At 39.4% G+C, this 17,380-nt stretch overlaps 2 protein-coding genes across 2 annotated transcripts; both read right to left on the bottom strand.

Moving 5' to 3' along the window:
- Nucleotides 1-4,988: 4,988 nt before the first annotated feature.
- PCDHB3 (protocadherin beta 3) lies at nt 4,989-7,899 on the bottom strand. The gene has a single exon (XM_006776944.2). It carries the CDS (start codon nt 7,446-7,448, stop codon nt 5,085-5,087), a length of 2,364 nt encoding a protein of 787 aa, XP_006777007.1. The 5' UTR covers nt 7,449-7,899; the 3' UTR covers nt 4,989-5,084.
- Nucleotides 7,900-11,300: 3,401 nt separating this feature from the next.
- On the bottom strand, nt 11,301-13,107 carry LOC102753377 (protocadherin beta-2). Its single transcript, XM_006777028.2, has one exon. It carries the CDS (start codon nt 12,867-12,869, stop codon nt 11,301-11,303), a length of 1,569 nt encoding a protein of 522 aa, XP_006777091.1. The 5' UTR covers nt 12,870-13,107.
- Nucleotides 13,108-17,380: the final 4,273 nt, after the last annotated feature.

The raw sequence follows: 17,380 nt of genomic DNA, 5'->3' as shown, positions 1-17,380 counted from the left end.
TGATGAAATCTAAGGCAATTTTTAATAATTCTCTATAGTTACATACTAAATAAAAATATGGTATTTATATTTTAATTATTCAAATATCTAATGTCTAACTGATCCTACATCTTTAAAATCAGTAAGTGTGAGTCCTCCAATTTTGTTCTTTATCAAAATTGTTTTGGCTATTCTGAGTCCACTGCATTTTCATATAAATTTTAGGGTCAATTTACCAATTTTTTTGTCCCCCCCAAAAAGCTAGCTGGGATTTTGATAGAGATTGTGTTGAATCTGTTGACCAATTTGGAGGGTATCACCATTTTAACAATATTAAGTCTTCCAATCTATGAACACTTTTCATTTACTTAGGTCTTTAATTCTTTTCAATGTTTTATAGTATTTAGTATACAAATCTTGCACTTATTTTGTTCAATTTATTCCTAAGTTTTTTATTCTTTTTCATGCAATCATAAATGGAATTGTTTTCTTCATTTTGGGGTTGTCTAATGCTGGTGTACAGAAATACTAATTGATTTTTGTTTATTGATCTTGTATTCTCCAACCTGGCTAAAATAATTTATCCATTTTAGTAGTATTTGTGGATTTCTTTGAATTTTCTTTATGAACTATTGTGTTATCTGCAAATACAATTTTACTTCTTCATTTCCAATCTGAATTATTTTATTTCTTTTTCTTGTCTAATTGCCCTGGCTAGAATTTCTAGTATAATATTAAATGGAAACAGTGAGATGGAACATCCGTGGTTTGTTCCTGATCTTAGAGGGAAAGTTTTCAGTATTTCACTATTGAATATGAAGTTAGCTGTGGCTTTTTATAGTTGCCCTATATCAGGTTGAGCACATAGACTATGATTCCTATTTGTTGAGTTTTTAACATGAAAAAGTATTGGATTTTGTAAAATAATTTTCTCCATTTATTGAGACAGTTGTATGGTTTTGTCCTCTCCTATTAATATGGTGTGTTTCATTGATTGACTTTCATATGTTAAACCCAATCTTGCTTTTAGGGGACAAATCCCACTTGGTCCCTTTCGTATGTTGCTGGAATTAGTTAGCTAATATTTTGTTGAGGATTTTTGCCTCTATATTAATAAAGTATATATTTAGTTTTCTTTTCTTGTATTATCTATGTCTGATTTGGGCATCAGGGTAATACTAGCTTCATTGAATGAATTGGGAACTGGTCTCTGCTCCTTTTCTTAAACAAGATGTGAAGAATTGGTATTAATTCTTTAAACATTTGGTGGAATTCACCAGTGAAGACATTTAATCCTGGGCTTTTATTTGTGGAAAGTTTTTTGATTGCTGATTAAATGTTGATAAAATCTTGTGGAATAGGATGAGACATTCAGGGTGAAGAAATCCATTTCCCCAGAGACACAGAAATTTAAGAAAAAACCCTCAAAATTACAGTATTTAGAGAATACAATTTTAATTTTTTATAAACCCCAAATTTTTCTATAAGTTGTTTCTCATGAAAGTCTCTCCTTGTGCATAGCCCATGTAAGTTGGAGACAATGACTTCAGAAGTCTAAACCCTTTTGTCTCTGATATTCCAGTCAGAAACCTCTCACAATAACAGATCTGGGACTAAGTCCCAGTGAAATGAAAATAGCCTGTATGCAGCAGTCCATTGAAGGTTCCCTGTTCATCCTCCACATGAGTATCAGTGAACAGCTGAGTCAAGTCAGTGAACAAGAGAACCTGTAGGCTTGGGAAGACGTCTGTGGGTGATTCAATGAATGGGAGGTAGGGCTGGGATAGGTACTAGGCCAAGTGTAGAATTACCATACCAAATAAAGGTGGCTTCTAGCTGTTCTTAATAATAGCACCAGCTTGTGTCTAGCTGTGGCTATCACACAGGAGCCTAAATATGCATGCTAAATATCAAGTACTCACTCTGAGACCTTGCATCATTGAGTTCTAACTCAAGTCACCATCCAGGTTAGCACCTTGTTCTACTGGCACCAACTCAGTGTAAAATATAGGATTGCTTTGCAGAGGTTTTTTATTTTGTCATCCAGCATGTTGTGGGTCATACAGAACCGCCATGTGCAGCACTGTCATGCCTCTTAATCAAGACCATAATTTTTCCTGTAGATAACCCCAATGTATCACTTCAGTCTCAACTCAATTTTCCTCAAAATCAGCTTGATTATTATTCACATCAGCTTGTTTACTCTGAAGCTTGAAAAGTAAGAAATGTTTCCATTAGCTCCCATGTCTACAGCCTTAACAGACACATAACAACCAGAGGATGACATTCCCTGAGATTTTTGCCTCAAGGAGCAAATGCAGAGTGATGCCACCCAAGGGAAACTGGAATCCAGCTCAAAAAAAATCAACAAGTGTTCATAGGACTTTTTCCTGTGTGTGGCAAAGTTGAGCTAGGTTTCTTAATGAAGGCTTGAATTTGTAGAGTCTGGTGCTCTTCTTCCCTTCCACAAGATTACCAAAACCAGGTCTGAGGGAAACCTCCAACAGGAGATGAATTCTCAATAAAATATCAGCAAGCATATGAGGGAGACTAACAGCTGAAAATTTTACTCAACAGATAAAAGAATGTACAACTAAAATACAGAGATTCAGAACAATATATAAAGAAGTTAAAAGTAAAAGATTTAATTTCCTCAGATAAAAAAGAAAGAAATAGTAATTATTGGGGAGGGGAACATATTGTTGTGAAAGCTTGCCAAATGAAAATTGTGAAAAAGAAAACTACAGTTACTTAAACAAAAGAAAATTCAGTAAATTTCAAGTTAGGACCTAGCAAGTCTCAGAACATCAAGAATAAATTTAAAAACCTAAAAGAGAATTAAGAACTTTACAGATAAAGAATAAGAACTAGACTGATATCACTTTTCATCAACGGTGTTAAATACCAAAAGAAGAGAAAACGGCTTTAAAAATCCTTGATCAACAGAACTGTTGGCAAAGATTATGAGTATTAAACATAAAATTACTCTGAATTATGACTATAGATTTCCAGCTTTAACACATATAACAATCTACTCCAAGAAGCAAAAGATTCCAAGAATAAAGTAGTGGAATGCATAGAATCATTTTCATATTTTTTAAAAGTCCTCATCTGCAAGGAAGTCATATTTAATGATTAAGAAAGATTTATAAAAAGCGTAAGTTATTTCACTAGTTTTAATGAGTGATGTTTGAATATATAGTTCAGTCTTTTAACAGTCTATAGAAATGTTTAAACTTCATTTACATCTCTTTGCTTTTCAGTGTTGAAAGCTAGATTGTGAATGTCAAGAAAATGTTTAAATTATTTATGAATAAATGTTTTCAGAGAGATAAAAAGGCAAGTGCACACTATCTAGAATTATGTTTTGAAAACAAGTGATAGGTGATTTTAAAGTTTATTCAAAGCTTTTAGTATCTTGAAAATTTCACTTTATTTTGATACCATGAAGGCTAACCAAAGTTCAATAGAATAAACTATTAGAGGCCATTGGCCAAAAAGGGATCATCCTCTATTGTTTCCACAAGTGAATCCGTCCCTGGCTCAGACAATACCTAGAACCCAGTCAAGTAAAGAGAAGCCTTGATCAAAAGTATGTGCCTTTTTCCTCTCCATGAAAATTCAGCTAAGTATGAAAAGAAGGAGAAGAGCCAGACCTAAACATCTCTATAAAATACTTAATGAATGAAAGGAAATATTCTCTTTCCTCTGATTATTAAGGATTGGTGTATTTAATATTCAGTTATATAAAATGACACTATTTATAAACTACATTTTAATGTGTGAAGCATGTCAATCTTAAATTCTTTTCCTCTTTTCAGAATATTGGGAATCTTTGAGAAACTTTAGTTCCCTTTCCTGGAAAGTTCTAGCCCTCTGAGTGAGAAAATGTTTTATAAGGAGAATACTTATGTTTTCCCAATTAACTTCTCGAATTGGAATCTAAATATTTTATTATTAAAAAATAAGTTTTTCTACAGTACTCCAAATAGCCATGAAAATGTGGCGTTTTGGTTGCTTCCCGATTTTATTCGTAGTTGTAGATATTTAGACTTTCACAGTGATTTTGCTCTCTCCTTTTTAGAATGTCCCACTCTTGTACATCTTATTTTAATTACATTATGGGAAGCAGAATGCTGATGAAGATGGACAGTGACCCCAGAAGGACCATACATAATCTCGAATCATGTCAGATTGAAATGTAAGACAGGAAGTAAAGAAAGGGTTCCTTCATATGTTACCATATAAATGCCAAGAAGATATTACTTTTTTTTAAAAGTAGGGTTGAATAGGACACCAAATTTTGGTGTCCCAATGGGACACCATGAATCATTTGTAGATCATGTATACAACTACTTACTATCTTTACATTTTTAAAAGGACCCTAAGGTCGGTAACATTTATATCTTAGAATTTACTAACCAAATTGTCATCCCACAAGATGCTTTCCTAAACAATGTTTTCATATCAAATGGAAAAACACAATCAGATGTTCAAAATGCCTTATGTTTAATTTTTCCTAACTCATGAATACACTTCAGGCAATCCTAAGAGTAATTTGCCCTATATTTTGTCCACTTTGAGCCAATAAAAGCATATGCAACATTGAAATATTAATTGCAAATGTAAAAACAAAACGAATTAAATGTATCACTTTCTTTTAGGTGCTATAGCCTTAAAAACATACTGTGCCTTAAAGATAGAATATCTGAAAGAAAACACATTCTTATCTATCCACAAACTTCATTAACCATAGAAAAGCTGTTTTAGGAATATTATAAGGAACATTATCTCACTTGCTATGGCTATAAAATTTGAATTGAGTCACTTAAACCTATTTGAAGTCAACATTAAAACATAATGAATTTATTTTTCCTCACCTATTAGAAAAAGAAAAGGAGGCATTAAGACTGCATTGGTAAGAAAGAAAACAGGTAAGAACATGCAAGGATTAACTAACTTGATAGAAACTAAAATCAATATATAAACAAAATTATTATCAACTAAAGATTCTTGATTTTGAAAGAATGTATTCATAGCCAAATAACTATATTTTATTCTTCTATTAATGAAACCTAAGCTATTCCCGCAATTGCAGTTTTGCACTACTCTTGCTCAATGTCTTCAACCAGACCATTGGGGAAAATCGGTTTGAGGAACTTGAACTCGCTGGCCCCTGAGCCTCCCGTCAGACACACCTCATACTGGTAGCTCTGGGACAGGGTCCCGGTGCCGCTGACGTCCACCAGGCGGCCCGGAAAGGGGCCCTCGGGCACCGAGCAGCCACCCACCCAGGCGGCCCTGCTCCGCCTGCACAGCCGCACCGCGATGAACGCCAGCACCGAGAACAGGAACAGCGACGACACCGCCGCCAGCGCGATGACCAGGTGCACGGTCAGCGGGTCGGCCGGCGCCGGGTCGGCCGCCGCTTCGGGCAGCGGCAGGTGGGGCTGCGAGAAGCCGTCCACCAGCAGCACGTGCAGCGTGACGCTGGCCGACAGCGCGGGCTCGCCATGGTCCCTGACCAGCACCAGCAGCCGGTGCCGGGCCGCGTCGCGCTCGCTCAGCAGCCGCGCCGTGCGCACCTCGCCATTGTGCGCCCACACGCCGAACAGCCCGGGCTCCGTGGCCTTGAGCAGCTGGAACGACAGCCAGGCGTTCTGGCCCGAGTCCGCGTCCACCGCCACCACCTTGCTCACCAGGTAGCCCGGCTCGGCCGCCCTGGGCACCAGCTCGGTGCAGGGCGCGGAGCCGTTCTGCAGCGGGTACAGCACGAAGGGCGCGTGGTCGTTGGCGTCCAGCACCTGCACGCGCACCAGCGCCTGGCTGCTCAGCGCGGGGGACCCGCGGTCCGTGGCGCCCACGCGGAACTCGAACGCCGGCAGCGCCTCGAAGTCCAGCGCCCTCAGGGCGAACAGGCGGCCGTTGTCCGCGTTGATGGACACGAGCGAGGCCAGGGGCAGGCGCGGGTCGTGGGGCGGCAGCAGTGAGTAGGTGAGCTGGGCGTTGGCGCCCGCGTCGCTGTCTGTGGCGCTGACGCTGCCGATGTGCAGGGCGGGGCTGTTGTTCTCGCGGAGGAACAGGGTGTAGGCGGTTTGGGTGAAGGCGGGGGCGTTGTCGTTGACGTCGGAGACCAGCAGGGTGATGTTGTGCTGGGTTTCCAGCCTGGGGGTCCCCATGTCGGTGACGGTGATGGTGACGTTGTACTCGGCTGTGGTCTCTCTGTCCAGGGGTCCCTCCGTTACTAGGGTATAGAAGTTTTCTACAGATGGTTTTAGGACAAAGGGGAGATTGTTCTGGATGGAACACCTCATTCTCCCATTGTCCCCAGAGTCTGGATCGGAAACACTGAAAACGGCCACTACCGTCTCTGGCGAGTTTTCCGGGATAGGGCTGGTAACTGACGTCAAGGTCAGCTCTGGTGGGTTGTCATTGACATCAACTACCTGAACTATTACCGTTGATTTTCCTGTAAGGCCTCCACCATCCTTGGCTTCTATGTCAAACTCATAACTATTAATTGCCTCAAAATTCAAGTATTTGATTAGTTGGATCTCACCAGTACTGGGATTTAGTTGAAAAGTTTTGGAAATTTCTTCAGAAGCATGAGCAAGTGAGTATGATATTGTCCCAAAATTTCCTGTATCCAAATCAGTAGCTGAGACAGTGACGATAACAGAGTTAACGGGGCTGTTCTCTAGAACTTCAACCTCATAGAGCGACTGTGTAAATTCTGGGGCGTTGTCGTTTATGTCTAAGACCAGGATGTGGAGCTGAACGTTGCCAGACCTGGGTGGCGACCCGCCATCCAGCGCCGTGAGCGTTAAACTGAACTGCGGCTGCTCCTCACGGTCCAGCGCTTTGTCCAGCACTAATTCTGGGTACTTCCTTCCATCCCTACGGCTGTTTGTGAGGATGTGGAAGTGGGGATTAGAGGTGATCGTGTAGTTTTGGAGGCCGTTTCTTCCCACGTCCACGTCCTCAGCATTTCCCAGTGGAATGACTGTTCCTGGTGGAGTGCTTTCTGGGATTTTCAGCTGCATCTCATGTTCAAAGAATACTGGAGAATGGTCATTTACATCTATGACCTGGAGCTCATTTGGAATAAACTGCAAAGGGTTTTGCAGTAAAATCTGAAAATGCAGTATACACGGCTCTGTAGGGCCACATAGCTCCTCGCGGTCCAATTTCTCATCTAGGAGCAAATCACCGGTCTGATGGTTGAGCTGAATACGCTGTCTGTTCCCTTTAGACACAACTTGGGCCCCCCTCACGGCCAGTTCCCCTGCACTCAGCCCCAAATCCTTTGCTAGGTTGGTTATTAAAAAGCCCCTCTCTTTCTCCTCAGCCACAGAGTAGCGTCTCGATTCGGACCCAGCCAGAAACCCACCAAGAAAAACAAAGAGAAACAGGACTTGCCTTTGTCTAAGAAATCGCTCCCCTCCGGCCTCCATTTCATTTTCTGCCATGTTCTTCCAAGAAATATTGCCAAGCTGAGCCTCCGACAGCGCTGGGAAATGCAAAGTCTTTTGCCTCCCAACCTTGGGAGAAGATCTAGCCGATAATCCCTTCCAGCGCTCACATTTGCTTGCTTTAAATCTGCCCAAGCTCACAACTCCTGGTGGACGGTACCGGGGTCGGTGCGTCACTGAGTACGCACAGTGCCTGTGGTTTAATTCTCCTTCTTAGCCAACAGCGCCACCACGCGTTCGCTCGCAGTTTCAAACTCTTGGAGGAGGTGCTTTGGGGTTTTTTGTTATTTTGATCTTTTAAATTGCTTATTCCCCTTACTAAAACCAGTTGACGCTACTGGAGGAGTTTCCTGTGTCACTTGAGTTAAAAAACACAACCGAGGGAAATTAAATGCGCCCTTATTTAAAGACGGTACTGTTCCTGGCAGAGTCCTCATTTATATGATTTTGTGGAAGTGAACACCTTAGCTAGGACTACCACCCCTGTCTGTAATTATTGAACACATTTGAAAATATTTTGCTCTACGTTACAACATGCTTCACTATCATATTTGTGTTTTTCTTTATTTTCCAACTTTTGTCAAATGTGCATGAGTTGCTTTTATAGTAAGAAAAAATGTTATGAAAAGATGAACTCATGCATAAAAAGTTATAATAGATTATGTCAGTGGGTATATCCAGAGACCACAAATGCCTCATTCCTTCCACATTTTAAAATTCATTCGAGGAATACAGAGCTTTTCCTTTTTTATTTCACAGTAATTTTACCATTATTGGTTTCATCAGTATAACCGTATTTCATCTGTGGAAACAGATACTTGTTAAGTTTGTAGAAGCTGGGCATATAGTGGTAACAAGGCAGACATAATTTTAATGGGGGGCAGAGTTTGAGAAAAAGTTCCCAAAGATGGCCCATTTGATATGGAACATGAATGATGAGAAGTTTTCCAGGCTACAACTACAAAATGGGAAGATTCTGTATACGAGAAACTGGTATGTAAAGGCCCCAGGACAGTGAAGCATAGCTATTCTAGACAATGAAGGAAGGTCAGTGTAGCCAAAATTACTATCCCAAAAGTAAGTGGGAAGAGAAGGCTGGAGAGATAGATTGGGGCCAAATAATGGGTGCTTGGATTTTATCCTCAGACTAAAAGGAAGCTAGTGCAATGTTTCAGGCAGGAAAATGAACAACACAAATATCATGTGCTTGACCTCGCTCCTTCACATTTATCAGGAATATTTCACAAAGGCTCATCTATTAAGTTTAGTCTTAATATTAGTGATATGTAAAATAACAGCAATTATACATCTATCTATTATCTTATTTGATCATAACTGCAAGCTATTGACATAGCTGTTATTACTAGTTGGGGGGGGGGGACAGAAATTATGTGACTTATCCAAGATCCTAAAGGTAATAAGTTGGTTAATCAGAGACTTTGGATACCAAGATGGTGCTCCACACCACTAATAATCTCAAAATAAGGTCTTTTACATTCATCTTATAATTTTAACAGTATAGCTCAAGCATCAAATGATATAAACATTTTAAAGAAGGCAGAAGAACATCAAAAATTAAAGTTTTATTTTAATGTCTAGACCAAAAATTGAACTGCAAGAAATAGAGAGAGTTGGATGAATCCAACTTTTAAATTATAAAATACAAAATACAGTTTCCCCTTTTGTATTCCTTAAGCTGTGGGCAGGAGAGGAGAGCCAAATTCAGCAGGAAGGGAAAAGGAAAAATATGTTGAAGGAAAGAGACACCAAGAACTGATAACTGCATGGTGGTCAAATAATAGTGATCACTTCAATTAATAACCTATATATATAATATATGTAAATTCACTATGCATCAGAGAGCACTTAATTCCAGCAAAAGTTTATCCTGTGAGTATTTAAATATCAATATATATCACAGGTGAAATAAAGACACTTGTTTCTTTCAATCAGTCATTCAAAAATTTTATTAAGAACCTATAATCTTCAAGTCATTGTGCTTAATCATGCAATAAATGGGGAGGTGTTGAAAAACATAATTCAAGCACCTAGAAAGAATAAAGCATTGAAAGGTAGGAAATTGAAAGGGGAAAAGAGAAGCAGTCCATGCAAAAAAAATGGAATGAGCAGACAGACCAAGATACCTATTTCCCCACGAGCTTATTTCCAATTGAATCAGAAATGCTCCAGAAATTTTAGGAAAAAAATCCAATGTTAAACTACATTTGAAGTTTCTAAAATTTGGTTAAGGACAAAGACATACATTCCCTCAAATATTTAAAAAAATTAACTTCTGCTTATTTCAATACCATCTTTTAAAAATCTCAGTCTTAATTATTAAAATCTTTCTACTTAAAATTCAAGAGATTTGATAAATACAATTAAATTTTGTGTACTGGCCTTGTAAACTGCAGCTTTGCTAAATGTACTCATTAACTATAATTTTTTTGGAGAATTATTTTACAGTTTTCCACATACATAATCAGATTATCAGTAAATATAGTGTTACTTCTTTATATCCTCCCCCATGTTGTTTTAAATAGAAAGCTTGAAGAATTAGCATGTCTTTGAAAATGACTGGACATGTGCTATGCATTTAACTACAGTTTGGAATATTAGTGGTTGATTTATTGAATACTTTTAATGTGAATTGTTTGTGGAATCCAACAGTCAAAGTTCTCACATCTCTAAAGAATCATAACTTCCATGTATGGACACTTTGTGATAGTAAATATTTAGAAAAATGTGACAGAGTGCTTTGTTTTTCATGAAAATACCTATATTATTGGTTTTAGCCAATGTGACTTCACAAGATAAAACTTACACTAGCCTCAGAGAATAGAAAACAAATATTCTGGGCTTAAAAAAAAAACACCCTGTAGGAATAGCAAACATTTAAAAATGTAGGACTGCAAAATTACCTAGGCCCTAGGGAAGGGGAGTATAGAAAAGGATGCTCTAACTTAAAAATTCAGACTTTTGGGAAAACAAAATTTACTTTCACATTTTAAGTGGAATTAAGGTACAGAGAGACTAATCGCCAATGAGAATACAAAGAAAATTAGCATTCATTATACCACAAAGCAACACATTTAGACACACTAGTAACATGCACTGAATGAGATATTTACATTTCAAATAAAAAGAAACAACCTCAATGGGCAAAGCAGTAAAAAAAAAAAAAGGATTTTTCACAAATTAACTGAGACTAGCGTCAGTAGACCTCTACTAATTCTTAACTGAATTCAGAGCTATTCCTGAAACTGGGGTTTGCCTCACTAGCCCTCTCCTCACCTGGAGCAAGAAAGTTGGGCATGGAATACCTCCCTAACTGTGATAAATTATTTTAAAGTCATTTTTTAACATATGAGAAAGACCCAGTTAAATAGATAGGTTCCTATGAGGTGTTATTAAACCCTTTGTACACCATAAGCATCTATAGATGCTTTTAAAATCATTTTTCATGAGACTTTTCAACTGAAAATATCCAAGAACACCTGAATTGTGAGTAATATGTTTATTTATACTAACTAATGCTAATTGATTTTTGCAAATTAAATTCAAAATATCGTGGTATGTGGGGATGGTTTTCCTTTTGGACACTTGGTAGTTAACTGGTTAGATTCACATTTACCCAGAGAATGAATGGCCAAATTAAAAATTTCCTGGAGATCTTCAAAGCCTGAAAAATTATCTTGCTACCTAAAATCTATATCCATCTTGAGAAAACCATCATGGTAATAGTAGAATATGCAGTCTAAAATGTATGAAAATCTTTAGAGCAATAAAAATAAAAATTTTGTGTACTTAATTGTACAGGCCTCCCGGAGAGGAGGTGCCCATGTGCCATCAGACTGACAAACAGCAGAGGTGGGAGGAACAAGAGGAACCATAGGCGGACAGGAGCGGGGCCAGGGGCAGGCGCGGGTCGTGGGGCGGCAGCAGCGAGTAGGTGAGCTGGGCGTTGGCGCCCGCGTCGCTGTCTGTGGCGCTGACGCTGCCGATGTGCAGGGCGGGGCTGTTGTTCTCGCGGAGGAACAGGGTGTAGGCGGTTTGGGTGAAGGCGGGGGCGTTGTCGTTGACGTCGGACACCAGCAGGGTGATGTTGTGCTGGGTTTCCAGCCTGGGGGTCCCCAAGTCGGTGACCGTGATGGTGACGTTGTACTCAGATCTCATCTCTCGGTCCAGGGCTGTGTTTGTCACTATTGTGTAAAAATTCTCAACAGAGGGTTTAAGGATGAACGGAAGGTGATCTGGGATGGAGCAAACCATCCTCCCATTGTCTCCCGAGTCAGGATCTGAAACACTGAATACAGCAATGACGGTCTCCTGCAAGTTTTCTGGAATTTCATTGATAAGCGTTGACATGGTCAGTTCCGGAGGGTTGTCATTCAAATCTATCACGTGGACAAGCACCACACAACTTCCAGAAAGACCCCCACCATCTATCGCCTGAATATTTAATGTATACGTCTGAATGGATTCAAAATCCAGTTTCTGTGTTAAAAGGAGCTCTCCGGATTTTGCATTTATTCGAAAAGTTTTGCGAATGTCTTCCGAAGCCTGGGAGAAGACATAAGATATTTCTCCATAGGCTCCAATGTCTACATCTCTAGCCGAGACCATAGCAACCTGGGATCCGATGGGGCTGTTTTCCAGAACCTGAACTTCATAGAGCAACTTTGCGAATTCCGGGGCATTATCATTGATGTCCAAGACTTCAATGCGGACCAGGGCGGTGCCAGACCGGGGTGGCGCCCCGCCATCCAGCGCCGTTAGAGTTAACGTGATCTCAGACTGTGCCTCGCGGTCCAGCGCTTGGTCCAGCACCAGCTGTGGTGATATTATGCCGTCGGAACTGTTTTGTAATTTAAGATGGAAGTGGGAACTGGGACTGATCGTGTAACTTTGGAGGCCGTTGCTTCCCACATCTAAGTCCTGGGCACATTCTATTAAGAAAGCAGTCCCGGGAGTGATACTTTCTGGGATTTTCAAAATTATTTCTTTGTCCAGGAAAACCGGGGAATGATCATTTATGTCCCTAATCCGTAGCTCGGCCTGAAAAAACTGCAAAGGATTTTCCAGTAACACCTGGAAAGGTAGCACACAGGGCTCGGTAGGGCCGCACAGCTCCTCCCGGTCCAGTTTCTCATTTAACAACAAATCCCCGGTCTGCCTATCCAAGTGCAAACGCATTTTTTTCCCTTTGGAAACGACGCGGGCCCCTCGCGCAGCTAGCTCATCTACCTCCAATCCCAGGTCCTTTAACACATTGGCCACAAAGGACCCACTCTCCGTTTCCTCGGCCACTGAATAACGCCTAGGCGCGGAACCAGCCTGCGCTACGCCCAGCAAAACAAAGAATACCAAGACTTGCCTTTGTTTCAGAAGGCGCTCCTTTCCTTCTCTGGCCTCCATCTCCTCCTGCTCTCCCAGCAACCTGACCCAGCTCCGGCTCGCGTGGCTGCTGACTCCCAGTAGGTCCCAGCTACGGGGATAAGCGGAGACGCCTAGGGCCCCGATTTCCCGGATCTACCGCCGGGAACGCCTCCCCTTCCTGCTTGATTCTTTAGCAGAGCCTCTGGCTTAAAGGAGGGCGGACTGGTCGCTTTCTTCCTTCGACTTCTAATGCTGCAGCGCCACCCCGCGTCCTTTCCGAGTATGTACTCTCTCCAAAGCATTCAGAAAATCCCAACCCCTTCTTTCACACTGATGACAACCAAAATGGAATACTTTCAAGTGGGATCTTCCAACGTGCGGAAGTCTTATCTCGTTTCAAAAGGCTTTTTCATTGCACCCACAACGACATGGCAAACACAGACAGATTTCCATTCCGATATCCTCACAGATTCAAGCAGGTATGTTTAAACTGGGGGGGAAAATGAACTTCTGAGACTAGGAGGGAGTAATTTCAGTCCTAGGATGAAAAAGGGCTTTGACTAGTCAGTTTCCAGTTTTTATTTAGAGTTCAGCATGCGCACATCTCAGTGGGCGTTAGGTTACCAACTTCACACTTAAGCCAACAGAAGAGTACAGAGACCCAGGTAACACAGAATTCACATAACATTCTCATGGACACAGATATTCTTTTTGCTCATACTTCTCTCCTGCACTCTCCCACTTCACATTTTCCTGAGATTTGGTGCATTCGATCCACATGAAATTTTCCCAGCATAGCTGGGTAATTCTTATGAATGTGTCAATATTTTTATTTTCCTTTCTAACAGATAAGAGCGTTAATTTATATAACTTCAATTATTGCATCTAGCAACACTAATCATTTCATAATATCAAATACCCAGTAAATATTGAAACATTTTCCAATTATCTTTTTGTGTGTTTTTTAAATATATGTGATCAAAAGAAATGAGTTCTCAATTTTAAAAAGAAAGCCATGGAGGAAACAAATGCATATTGTTTAGTGAAAGAAGCCAGTCTGAAAAGGCTACCTATGCTATTTGCAAGTACCTGACATTTTGGAAAAAAGTACAGGAATGTTAAGAAGATTAGTTGTTGCAGGGGGGAGAGAATAAGAGGTAAAACATGGGGACTTTGGGGGCACTGAAACACTGTAATAATGGATACATGACATTACATACTTGTCAAAACCCATAGAATGTACAAATCAAAGAATGAACCCTAATGCAAACTACAGACTTTAGTTAATAATAATGGGTCAATATGGATTCATCAGTTATAATCAATGTACCACACTAATGCAAGATGGTAATACTAGGGTAACTGTGAGTGAAAGAAAGTGGGCATATGGGAACTCTATATTATCTGCTTAATTTTCTGTAAAACCTAAAACTGTTCTAAAAAATAAAGCATATTAATTAAATATTTATATGAAAACATGTTTCAAATATACTGTATGGAAAAGTTAAAAAGAACTATACCAACATAATTCTACCTAATTGAAAATTTTAAAGTTATTTATATTTTATCTTATTTGTTGAATCTATATATTTTACCCTACACATATACCCTCTCTGTTTTCTGACCCATTTGAAAGCAACTTGAAGACATCATGACACTTCACCTCTAAATATTTCATCAGGCATCTCCCAAGTATAAATACATTATCCCACACGTTCATAATGCCACTATCACACTTAGCGAAATTAACAATAATTCCCTAATATTATAAAAAATTCTTTCCTTATAAAATCTCAGCCCTAGCCGGTTTGGCTCAGTGGATAGAGCATGAGCCTGGGGACTGAAAGGTCCCGGGTTTGATTCTGGTCAAGGGCATAAGCCTGGGTTGTGGGCTTGATCCCCAGTAGGGGGTATGCAGGAGGCAGCCAATCAATGATTCTGTCTCATCATTAATGTTTCTATCTCTCCCTCTCCTTTCTCTCTGAAATCAATAAAAATATATTTAAAAAAAAATTTTAAATCTTATCTTTCCATTATCCTTCCCTGATTTTCTTCAACTTGAAGAGAATTTATATTCACTCTTGAGATTTGTTTTTTAACAAATGTGCTTGCTTTCTTAACTACCTGTTATAAGAAATGTCTTAGAACTTTTTTATTTTATTTTTTTTAAATATATTTTATTGACTTTTTACAGAGAGGGAGGGAGAGAGACAGAGAGTTAGAAACATCGATCAGCTGCCTTCCGCACATCCCCCACTGGGGATGTGCCCGCAACCGAGGTACATGCCCTTGACCGGAATTGAACCTGGGACCCTTCAGTCTGCAGGCCAACGCTCTATCCACTGAGCCAAACCGGTTTTGGCTCTTAGAACTTTTTTAAACCAAATTTTATGATTGTATTGGGTGTTATATCTGTTTATTCTAGAAAATTCTCCCATCTTTTATGATATTTAATTTCTTGAAGTGTTCAGACCAGTTGTCTTATAGGGTGTCCTACATTATGAACTTGTCTGATTGTTCCCTCATGGTGTCATTAAACCTGTACCTCTATCCTCTGTATTTCCAGAAAACTGGAATGAATGATTTAGTAAATGTAACAATGGCATAACATTTTTAAAGCTCTCATTTATTTATTGTACTTGGGTTTTAAAAAATTGAGCAATTACAGGTTCCCTTTCTTAGTATTTAGAAATAAATTCCTACTTGTATTCTGTTGTTAATGATTTTTGCTTTTCATGATTACTTTTATATTAAAACTATAACCCAAAATATTTTAATGCATTGACATTGAGCATTTAACACACTTCATCCAGGTGGATAAACCCCAAGACCCATTTTCTTGAAAAAAAAATGCTCTTTACACAGACTGCAAAACTTAATTAAGATCAGATAGAGATACAGTGATGATCATGTACATCATCAAGGAAAATAATGACTAGGAAATCACTTGAAATTTTACATTTAACCAAGCATATGATTATTTAGTTATGATAGGTTCTCTGAATTGAAACAGTTACAGTGAATTGGGGGATGGCACAAAGGAGAGGAAAGTTTGAGTCGTAAGTGTTCTCACAATTCATATGGTTTCATTCTTTCCGTTTCAAAGGTATTCATACATCTAGAAATAAGCGGAAGTTTCTCCAGAGATGAGGGAACCAGTGCTGATTTTTTTTTTTGTCAGTGGTTCCAAGATTTCAATGCATTATACCCACGGTTATTTTCTTTTCTTGTAAATCCTCACACAGGGATATTTTTCCCATTGACTTTCAGACAGTGGGAAGGAGGGAGGAGGAGGGGGGAAGAGAGACACATCAATTGGTTGCTCTGGCATGCACCCCAACTGAGGCCAAAAATCCAACCCTCCAGTGGTCTTCAGCTCACAATCTAACTTTACACTCAGATGGCAAAAGAGGGGTTTTTCAGCTGGTCTTCAGCTCACAATCTAACTTTACACTCAGCGATCAGATGGCAAAAGAGGGGTTTTTCAGTGACTTACCTCTGAGGCCCTGCAGGAAATATATGAGAAATATCCTAGCATGGGAAGGGAGGGCTCTAGCACCTTTTATCGTCTTAGGGTGGAAATTTTGGACCTGTGGTAACACTCAAAATTTTGCTTTTGCCTTATTAAGGATACAAAAGATATATTTTTCTGTAATCTATCAAGATATACACTTCATGAAGCTCAAGCAAGCAGGATTTCAAAGTAAAGGTGATCCAAGTAGGGGTTTATTCTCTTCCCTGGTACAAATATGCAACTAATGGTTTTGAAAGAGAATTTGCATAAGAAAAATCTTGGCACTTTTTAGTTTAAGGAGAATCACCATAGCCTATTGGCACAAACTGTTTCCTTGGGGAAAAATCTTGACCAGATATTATCATGAGTTCTAGTTTGATTTGAGTATATATAGATTGTCTTGCCAGTCCATATTACATGACATTTTCTTTTATTGTATTGGAGATGCTGGAATATTAATTGCTAAAGAATGAATTGTTTTTGATGTTTAAGAAAAAAGAAAACAGTAAAAGTTAACAAATACAAATTTAGCACTGCAATAAATGAGCTACACAGCAACTCAGTAAATTATGCCTTAAATAATGAAAGAGACATTTATTTCCATCAATGAAAATTTCCCCCTGTACAGTTGACCCTTGAACAATGCATGTTTAAATTATGGGTCCACGTATATGGGGGTTCTTTTCAATAAATACCTGTACTGTTTTCCATCTGTTGTTGGGGGTTTGCAGATGTAGAGAGCCGATTGTATGCACTGATCTACACCATTTATATAGGGAACTTCAACATCTGTAGTATTTTCAGGGGTCCTGCAACCAATCCCCCTCAGATACCAAGAAACAACTTAAGTTTGGGGGGAGTCAAAAGTTATATGGGGATTTTAATTGTGTGGGGATTAGCACCTCTAACTCTGGCATTGTTCAAGGTCAACTGAAGTTTTATAACTGTATTTGATTTTGTGTCATCATCACATGACTTTTTTCAAATATAAAGTAAGAACTACATAGTATTAACCATCTCAAATAAATAGTTACTT

This window comes from Myotis davidii, unplaced genomic scaffold (assembly GCF_000327345.1).
Source record: "Myotis davidii unplaced genomic scaffold, ASM32734v1 scaffold89, whole genome shotgun sequence".
NCBI classification, from domain to species: domain Eukaryota; kingdom Metazoa; phylum Chordata; class Mammalia; order Chiroptera; family Vespertilionidae; genus Myotis; species Myotis davidii.
Note: the sequence above shows the minus strand (reverse complement) of the source record. Positions and strands in the feature narration are given on the sequence as shown.

What these genes read in the sequence shown, in the direction of transcription:
- PCDHB3 (XM_006776944.2), bottom strand. Translation starts at nt 7,448, where the DNA reads ATGGCAGAAAATGAAATGGAGGCCGGAGGGGAGCGATTTCTTAGACAA.
- LOC102753377 (XM_006777028.2), bottom strand. Translation starts at nt 12,869, where the DNA reads ATGGAGGCCAGAGAAGGAAAGGAGCGCCTTCTGAAACAAAGGCAAGTC.